The 10315-nt window shown below is 42.1% G+C and overlaps 1 protein-coding gene and 1 non-coding gene across 2 annotated transcripts; both read right to left on the reverse strand.

Annotated features, from left to right (window-relative positions):
* Positions 1-709: 709 nt before the first annotated feature.
* Positions 710-816, reverse strand: LOC120269739. The gene has a single exon (XR_005539378.1). It is a non-coding gene; the product is annotated as a small nucleolar RNA R71 (small nucleolar RNA).
* A 7953-nt stretch (positions 817-8769) lies between these two features.
* On the reverse strand, positions 8770-9225 carry LOC120268576. Its single transcript, XM_039275913.1, has one exon. It carries the CDS (start codon positions 9223-9225, stop codon positions 8770-8772), a length of 456 nt encoding a protein of 151 aa, XP_039131847.1.
* Positions 9226-10315: the final 1090 nt, after the last annotated feature.

The following is a 10315-nucleotide window of genomic DNA, read 5'->3' on the forward strand; positions in this document are numbered from 1 at the left end:
GTGCACTTGCGGGATATAAGCAAGGGGAGCTTGTCAAGTTTTTGGCGCCGTTGCCGTGGAGTTAGGCGTTTAGAGATACTTTGCACTTTGTTTTCTTAGCTATTTCACTACACATTCTATTTCATATCTTCTTATTCTATCATCATTCTGATTTTCTTTTTCTTTATTTTTGGTGCAACTCCAGGTTATGACACAAGGGAATCCATCAATATTGATTGAAGGAGACCCTGAGCTTGAACGTACACTTCAAAGGAAAGGGAAAGAACCTGTACAAGAATAGCCTAATCCAGCTGATTTGGAAGTAGAAGGATCTGACAACATGGTAGAACAAAATGAGCAACAACGAACACTATCCGATTATGCCAGACCTTCAGTGTTGGGGACACAATCGAGTATTGTGCGTCCCCCAATTACAGCTCAGAATTTCGAGCTAAAGCCGGCATTCATCCATATGCTGCAGCAGTCCGCACAATTCAACGGTTTGGCCGATGAGGATCCAAACAGTCACATAGAGAGCATCCTCGAGGTGTGTGACATGCTGAAGATAAATGGTGTGACGGATGATGCCATCAAGTTGAGAGCCTTCCCATTTTCCTTAAAGGGGAAAGCGAAGCAGTGGCTACACTCATTACCTAGAGCATCAATCACTACATCGGAGGAGATGGTAGAAGCTTTTCTAGCCCGTTATTTCCCTCCCGGAAAATCAGCAATGCTTAGGAATGAGATCTCATCCATTATGCAGTTGGAATTGGAGTCTCTATTCGAGACATGGGAAAGGTTCAAGGAACTCCTGCGAAAGTGTCCGCAACACGGATTCCCGGAGTGGATGATTAATCAAACCTTCTACAATGGTTTGAACCCGAGTACAAGGTAACTCTTGGATGCAGCGGTAGGAGGTACCTTAGGTAGCAAGACCCCCGATGAGGCACGTCAATTGATTGAGGAAAAGGGGTTAAATAGCTACTAGTGGAATGCTAGGGAAAAGAAAAAGGTGGCCGGTCTCCATGAAATTGATGCGATAACTTCATTGGCGGCCCAAGGGGAGAGTTTGAGTAAGAAGCTAGATCTTATAGCTTCGAATAGAGTTGCGGCCGTGACCAATTGTACCGGTTGCGGTGGAGACATGCTCCTTCCGATTGCCCAATCATCATTGGTGATGTTTCTTCAGTTGAGAATGCCGACTTTGTAGGTAATGGAATGAGACCTCAAGGGAATCCATACAGCAACACCTACAATTCAGGATGGAAGAATCATCCCAACTTTTCATAGAGTATTCAAGGACCACAGAAGACCATGGGGCCATCGGGGTTCCAACAACAACAAGCCCCTCAAGTGGAAAACAGAATTTCAGGCTTGGAATCCCGAATGACGGATTTGGAGAAGCACTTGGCTATATTTGTTCAATCGGCAAATACAAGGTTTGAATCAGTCGAGGCTACACTTCGCAATCACACCGCCTCCTTACACAATCTTGAAAATCAAGTGGGGCAAATTGCGAAATCTCTTTCCGAAAGGCCACATGGAAGTTTACCAAGTAACACGAAAACCAACCCGAGAGAACATGTGAAGGCGATCGCTTTGAGAAGTGGTAGTGAGGTTGAAGGGAGGCTTCCGAGTGAGAAACCGAAAGAACACGCACCCGAGGTCGTAGAGGTTGAGAAGGGAGCAAACAAAGAGAAAGAGGTGGCACCCCCACCTTTCAAGCCTAGAATCCCTTATCCCTCTAGATTGAAGAATGACCAAGGGGATGAACAGTATAAGAAGTTCCTGAGTTTGTTCAAGCAACTCCACATCAACATTCCTTTTGTTGAGGCTTTGGCTCAAATGCCTAAGTATGCGAAGTTCCTGAAAGACCTATTGACCAACAAGAGGAAATTGGAGGAGAGTGCTTCAGTGGTGCTTGATGCTTCATGCTCGGCGGTGTTGCAAAAGAACATGCCGAACAAGAAGAAGGATCCGGGAAGCTTCATTATTCCGTGTAACATCGGCAACTTAGGTGAGGAAATGGCATTGGCGGATTCAGGAGCAAGTATCAACGTCATGCCATATACTTTCTTCCAAAAGCTAGGCTTGGGTGAGCCTAGGCCTACTCGGATGACTTTACAATTGGCGGACCGAACGGTACGACATCAGAGAGGCATCATTGAAGACGTGCTTGTCAAGGTGGACAAGTACATTTTTTCGGTTGACTTTGTAGTGCTAGATGTCGATGAGGATGCAGATGTACCCTTGATACTTGGGAGACCGTTCTTGCAGACTTCCAAAGCATTGATTGACATGGACGGCGGAGAGCTTACATTGAGAGTCAGAGACGATAAGCTCACTTACTGTCTTGCTGAAGCCATGCAGCATTCTCTCGATTTTGATGACACTTTGTATTTTCTAGACACTACTGATGAGATTGTTGATGAATATATACAGTAAATGTTCAACCCGGATCCGTATGAAGGTTTGTTCGACCAAGAGGAGAGCAATGAAGAAGTAATGATGCTTGGATCGAATGGAGAGGAAACATCTACCCCGGGGATCTTGAAGAATGTGCTCCGGAAAATGAAGAGGGCTAGGAGACGCCACAAAAAACGCCCCAAGACTATTGGAGACGTACATGAGCCAAGGAATTCGGATGAACGATTGCTAGGTGGTCCGAAGCCCGATAGTACACCCTCTACCCTCAAGAGACTTCGCTCATCATGCTTTCAAGTTATGGGTAAGAGGGCAACCTTCATTCATGAACCCCCGTGAGGTAAGAAAGATACGTCAAGCTTAGTGATTACTATTTTCGTGCCTTTTAGTTTAGTTTGTTTGCATGAATAAATTGTTAATTGTTGGTGTTTAAATTTTTGAGTGCTTGTGCTGCGATTTTATTGTGGGTTTTAAAGGAATTCATTGTGTGTTTTGTTGCGAATTGGCGAAACTTGGTCATTTGAGTTCTATTTTTGTGTTTTTATCTGGTAAATTTTGCATAATAGGGCAGGCTCTGAGTGTGTCAACATGTTCAGAATATTTCTGTAGAGCATGCAGGTTTTTATCTGGTAAATTTTGCATAATAGGGCAGGCTCTGAGTGTGAAAATTCCGCACGGGCGCGTGTACCGTCCACGCCCGTGGAGTTGCCCGATTTCAGCCCTATTTAAAGCTGATTCAGCCCCGATTTTGGTATTCTTTTCTCCATCTTTTCCCCAACTTGCAAGAGGGCTTCGGCTAGGGTTTCGAGGGGTATTGGCCAAGGTTTTGGAGAGGTTCTACGGCTCCAACATCGTGATTCCATTAGGAAGAAGGTTGGTAGGGGAGCTTTGATTGAGGCGTATCCTATACCGGACGAAGGAATCCTTGGACGACGAGTAGAGGACTTTCCACAAGACCATCGACATGACCATCGAGTGGGTTTCTTTATGGATTCATTGCTTTTACATTCGATTTCTTTGATTGTACTTAGCTCCATGGAGAGCTAGACCCCTAGTGGGTACTTGGGTGATTGTGAACCCTAAGATGTATTCGTTTCATTGAACTTCTTTATTATGCTTTCAATAAATTGATGTTTATTGTGAGTTCCAACCTTGAATGCTTGATTGTATAAACATTTCCCCTAGAGTGACACTAGGGTTGAGAGTTCTTGTTGGTAACCTTGTGAGTGAGTGATACACCACGAGCGTTAGATAAAGCTAGGTTGGAGAGGGTTGAGAGGGTGAGTCGAGAGGTACAGGAGCGTCTCCTTTCCCCTCCGACGTGATAGATTCTACCTCCGTTCCTCGAGTTCTTTGCGCCCATAATAGAGTGAATGGTCTAAGGGATGAACCTCCGTTGGGGCCTAGTTGCGCGTGCAATGGAGTGAAGCCTTGAGGTGATCTTAGTATCTAGGGCTTAATTGTGGCTAGGGACCTTCCACCTAGACTAAAGGGTTAGGTCTAAATCTAGGAAGAGATTTATCACTTGGAATCCCTAGAGCTCATTCCAACTCTATACCAGTGCGTGGTGTTGAGATTGTTCGATTTCTCCTCCGGGACATGTATAGATTTAGGCATAGTTGACCTTAGATTTGGGACTATGTATGTAAGGATTTCCACGACTCACCATTGCATCGATTAGGAAGCATAATAGAGAGTTCTTGCACTTGAAGCGAGTATCCTAGGTGAAACATCATCCGAGTACCCCATATTTATCAATTGCCTTGCCTCCTCCTTACTTTTGCTCTCTTACTTGTTGCTTTTAATTTCTGAGAATTGAATCATTACCACACTTATCATTGTTGATACTCCACATAGCTAAGAATCGAATTAAGTGTCTTTACTCCCTACTCCCTGTGGATTTGATCCCGCTCATCCGGGATTATTACTTCGACAAACCCGTGCACTTGCGGGATATAAGCAAGGGAACTTGTCAGTTACAAAGATGGACTCTCAATCCTAGTGTCACTCTAAGGGAGAAATCATTCAACAAGCATTCAAGATTGGAACTCAATTGAAACATCAATTAAGGAAAGCATAATAAAAGATCAATGAAGCAATAACATCCTAGGGTTTACAAAATCCAAGTACCCACTAGGGGGTTTAGCTCTCCATGGAGCACAATACAATCAACAATGAAATTGAAAGTAAAAACAAGTGTTCTATAAGAAAACCCCCTCGGTAGTCGTGTCGATGGTCTAGTGGAGTAGCCAAGTCTTCTCCAAAGGTCCTCTTGTCCGGCCTAGGGCACATCTCGCCGGATCGGTGCCGACGAAAACTTCCCCAATCACCTTCTTCCAAGTGGAGCACGGTGTTGAATCCTTAGAACCACTCCAAAGATGTGCCAAAAGCCTCTCTAAACCCTAGCCGACGGCCTCGCCAAAGATGGATGAATGTTGGAGAAAAGGGGAAAATAAGATCCCAAAAATCGGGCTGAATCGCGGCTTAAATAAGGCTGGAATCAGGAATCCATACACCCATGTGGATTTTTTCCACGGGCTTGAGGAATTTCCACACGGGCGTGGGGAATTTACACACGCCCGCATGGATTCTCTGGAAATCCTGTTTTTGGCCGCTGTGAAAAGTAACTGCTACAGTACTTGCTATAGTGTTTTACAACAATAGCATGCTATAGTACTAGGCAGAAAACACTCCCAATTCCACGCTTTTCATCGAGGCAACATAAACGGGCACACGTTTATACTGTAGATCGCATGTCTTCTTCAATCAAAAGCTTTATTGGCGGAGGTCTTGTTATCAATGCACACGTCGGGATACGCAAATGTGACTGCCTATGTGCCCCTCCAACTCATTGTAGTGACTTGAATTCATGGAGGTTGGCACACATTCACATATCATGGAGTCCCACTTGTGTCTCCGCATTTGTTCCTTCCAAGATTCAACCAAATAATGCGTTTACAATCTACTTTTGGCTTCTTTTCTCAATACTTAGCTTCACAACCCTACATGCGCAAAAGAACACAAATACACATGTATTAGCGCTTAAACCTGTTAAAAGTAATGCTCAACATAAAGAAAGAACATTTCACATTCTTATCACACAAGCACTTATCATGCAAAAACTTTCATGGATTTGAGTTTATGTTTTTGTATTTCGTCTTGTTTTGTGGCTTGCTAGTTGAACTCTTTTGTTAGCAAGGGTCCATTCGCTGCTAAACTTCTATTCCTTTTATTTTATTAATATGCATGTTTCCTCCCTTTTAATTTAATTAAGTGTTGTGATCACCTTGCCTATTTTTGTAGGACCCTCAAGGACTGAGCCCCACTTCCTTTAATAGTCATTGGCCTTGAAGCCCACTGACCGCACTCACACTACAACACTTCATCCACCAAATGGGGAAGCCTATTTACCCTTCCCTTTCATGCTTCATTTCATTATTCTGAATTTTACACCATGTTCTGGTAATTAGTGTACATTGAGGGCAATGTACGACTCTAGGTGTGGGAATGGGTTATTTGCATGCTCAAGTCACCTATGATAACTATGATTTATTGTTAAGAACCTCCTGGCTTGAATGAATTATAGTAATGAGTTGTAGTATTATTTGTGCTATTAGGAAGTCATGTCTTCTCTCTAGTGCTTTCTTTACAACTTTGCCACAGAACTTCTACCTTGTTTTTCCCCAGCTAACCCACTGCTTTGATTTCAGTGTTAAAACTATTAAATTCATCCCTCAATAGTTTTTTTAAGAGCTTTTGGTTCTTTTGTTCATTTTGCTTTAGCCCTAAGGGAAGTGTTACACGAAGGAGGTCAGGGGACATGTATATAGTTGAAAAAAAAATGAAAAAAAATGAGTCTATGTCATTATTTCTCTGCTAATTTAGCATGAATGCGTCTATGTAGATTGTAATCAAGTAAGTTGGGTGGCTCTTGTGCCTAATCAGCATGTGCATCCTTATGAAAGATTATAAGATATTTGGTGCAGTCAATGTTAGGCGAACTCGAAAAAAAAAGTGCTTATTCTCTTGGACTCTATCATGCATTCACTTAGAAGCTTAAGTATTGACTGTGGACCAAAGGACTCTTGACTTGCCATTGAGGGTATCTTTAACAATTATAACACTGGTAGTCATTGAATGTGGCATGAATAGGGAGAGCGATGGAAGAAGTATACACACATTGACGAGGAAAGCACTCTAGAGGAATTATGACTATCTCTACTGAATTGGTTATTGTATGACTTATTTTCTTGATTTCAATTCATCTGTGCCTGTGGGGTTCTTCATTGTTTGAGCTTGAGCTTGTGCATTTAGCCGTTTATCTTTGTACCCCTGTTTTTCATGTGTGTTTGCTTGGGGACAAGCAAATGCTTAGGTGTGGGGATGTTTGATAAACGCCTAAATGTACATATTTTATACGTATTGATCTTATATTATTTGCGTATATGTTAATGAATCAATGCCCGTTTAAGTCTAAATTTGTTATTTTGGTGTTGCAGATCTTTAAATGAGCCGAGTGAAGCTTAACAACGTAATTGGGAGGAATTTGACATCAAAAGCCTTGTTTTAGGGTTTTGGCACTATAGCGGGCATTATAGCGGAGTCATTGTTTGACGCTGCGGGCATTCGGCTGTAGGCTTCACGGGGTCTATGCGCTCGCATGAGTGCCTGTGAGGTTTGCTTGAAATTCACAATTTTCAGTTACTATAGCAGATATACTATAGCTAAGTTAGTGTAGCACCGAGACATTATTTGGGCAAAATGCTAGTGAGCTTCATGGGTATCCAGCGTCCACATGGATCCTGTAGAGACCTAACGGGATATATATTGGACTGCTTTTTCTAGGGAAAGGGAGTTCATTTTGGAGAGACTTTTTGGAGAAGGTTTTTGGGGAGTTCTTGGAACTGACTTCCATCTGCTTTGGAGAGAGGGAATCAAAGGAAGAAGCTTGGTTTGGCTAGATCTTCATCAATCTCTTCTTTGGGAGCTTATACATGACGAGGGAAGCCGCCCCCGATCACGACGCCCGTGGAAGCTTTCCACCTAACTTGGCTTGTCATCTCACTACCATTGTTTGAGAGAGTTTTCTTATGCCATTTGTAGTTGTTTTCATGAGCCTATTGTTTGTATTTGTTTGTATGGACGAGTAGACCACAAGGTCACCAGATGCCGGTGAACCTTGGGGTGAACTTGTGTATTTGGATGATTTAATTATGTCTATTGCTGTGTGTTTGTTGATTTATTCTTGGTGCATTTGATGTGTTGCTTACATGAGAACTCTATAAACCAACTTCTAGGTCATACTTGGTAGCGTGACCATCGCCCTTGTACTAGACACAACAAGTTTGAAAGGGATTCATGTACAAATACACCGTGACCATCGGGTATTTTGTACCCCTCCAACATTAGGGTTAGACCAAGTTGTGTTCCGCCCCAAATTAGAGATTTCCCTATTTTTAATGCAATCGTATGAGGATTTGATAGGAAGAAATTCTGTATCAATACTTGTACCGGATTAGGGGTCAATTGCCATTATCATCAGGTTGATCTATTTTAGGAAGTCTCTTGGTCCAAACCTCCAATTGTATAACATTCTTAGCATCCTGTGCACTTTAGTAACCCCTAGGGAATCCGCATCCGTGACCATTTCATTCCCCTGATTTTATACCTTTGCCTTGTTTTAGACTCCACTTGTAGTTTCTTTTATTTTAATTAATATTCTAGAGAACCCCTTCGAATCTGTTGACTAGACAATATGCAAAGAGGAAGTAAGGGTAGATCCTTGGGCCGAGGGAATACGACCCTCTCGTGCTTGCGCGAGAGGTATTACTTGACGACTCCGTGCTCTTGCGGACGAGTTCACATCATCTCCCAAGAAGCGCTTGTTTTATGCCACATGCAAATTTTTGTGTAAACATATGTTTTATGTCTTACCTCAAGATGACTTTGGGTTACTCAGAGCAAGTACAGAAGCCTTTCCTTCGTTACCTGTTTTCAAAATATTTTAGTTTATTATGTCAATAGTGTGTACCTTTTTTGGTTATACCTTCTTCCATACCTTCTTTGTTGGTGCGGCTCTTACATTACTCCCTCTATTGTTATCTGAAGTCGTGGCTTTGCGAGTTGTGTCTGTCATTTCCCAAGCTGCTCCTTCACATATTCATGAGGAGGGTTCACCATGAACACATCCTTCACAAAATTATGCAAAGAAAGATTAGACTTATTTGTAAAATAACATTTATCATCTTGGTCTAGCACGTGGTACATGGAACTTGGGAGTTAGTACACCACTTCTTCATCTTCCGCTTTCAAAGTCATCTTTCCATCTCTTTCATTAATAAGGGCCCCGGATGTATTTAGAAAAGGTCATCCAAGAATGAATGGGGTCTCTACATCCTCATCTATGTCAAGAATTGCAAAGTCGACTGGGAAGACAAGTTTTTCAATAGTTACAAGCACATCTTCCACAATCCCCCGTGTCCTCCTTACTAACCTATCGGCCAACTGCAAGGTCATTCTTGTCAGCCTCAACTCTCTTAATCTAAGCTTCATGTAAATAGTATACGACATTGCATTTATGCTAGATCCAGAATTGGCGAGTGCTTTTTCTTTCACGCTATCACCCAACAAATATGGGATCACAAAGCTTCTAGAATTTCTCAACTTTATCGGCATCTTTTTATCCATAATGGTGAAACAATTTCCATTGAGAGCCATCATGTTGACTTCTTCTAACTTCCTCTTGTTGGTGAGTAGGTCCTTCAAAAATTTGGCATACATTATATGGAGTTGCTTCAAGATAGTCATGAATTTACTGCACATCTCCTTATATGCTTTAAATCTGGAAGGGTAAGGAACTTGGGTTTTGTATTCTTGAACTATGGGTCGAGCTAGTAATGACTCTTTTAGTTCTTCCTCAATTGCTTCCTCTTCCTCCTCTATGGGTTCTTGTGAAGTACAAGTAGCACATCTCCTTCTTGTACTGTTGCCCTCTTTATTGTGACACTTGGACCCTGAGTAGTCCTAACTTCAATGGTCTTACCACTATAGAGCAAGATAGTCTTAAGCTGCGAACTTGGGTTTGCTTCAGTGTTGCTTGGGAGGCTTCCTTGAGGTCTTTTTGTACAAGATCTTGCCGACTGTTCAACTTGATTCTCCAAGTTCTTGATTGATGCTTGAATGTTTTGTAATTTTATACAAAACTCATCTATTGGTGCATCATTAATAGTCATATACTTGGCTAAAACATCTTCTGTGGAGATCTTCCTTTCAGACAGTAACTGTTAGGACTAGTATTGGTAGTTCTGTTACTGAGGAGGCCTCTACAACTGACCTTGACTCCAAGAGAAGTTAGGATGGTTCCTCCACCCCTAGTTGTAGGTACTCCTTTGATATAATCTACCTATTCTATAGGAGGTATTGCTGAACTTAAAATCGGGCACTGAGATGCTCCATGTCCTCCTCCGCAAGTCTCACAAAACAAAATAGCCCTAGAATTCAAGCTGGCATTTGGGTCTTGAATGTCAAACATATCTGGAAAAATTTTTGAGAGATGGCATTTGGGTCTTCATCAGCTAGGCCATCAAACAAATAGGAGTTCTGAATCATCCCAATAGTGCTAGATTTAATTTTGAAGTTGTTAGCAACTACTGCTAGGGCTTGCACACTGGATTCTTCCCCTGTAAACTGCGACCTCTCATACTCCAAATGTATTCTTCTTGGTTCATCCATGGTTACAAATTCTACACTGTCACTATTTTTATCCACTTCCATAATTGGCCTCTTTCGGAGTCTCCTTAACAATGTTAGGGTTCTTTCTAGTTCACTATTTCCTTCAACTAATCTGTGGGATTAGCTCTGGTCATGAATAGTTATCTGTAGATGAGAGTAGCTGACACGACTGATTTGCATG

This window comes from Dioscorea cayenensis, chromosome 9, assembly GCF_009730915.1.
Source record: "Dioscorea cayenensis subsp. rotundata cultivar TDr96_F1 chromosome 9, TDr96_F1_v2_PseudoChromosome.rev07_lg8_w22 25.fasta, whole genome shotgun sequence".
Taxonomy (NCBI): Eukaryota; Viridiplantae; Streptophyta; class Magnoliopsida; order Dioscoreales; family Dioscoreaceae; genus Dioscorea; species Dioscorea cayenensis.

What these genes read in the sequence shown, in the direction of transcription:
- LOC120268576 (XM_039275913.1), bottom strand. Translation starts at nt 9,225, where the DNA reads ATGTGCAGTAAATTCATGACTATCTTGAAGCAACTCCATATAATGTAT.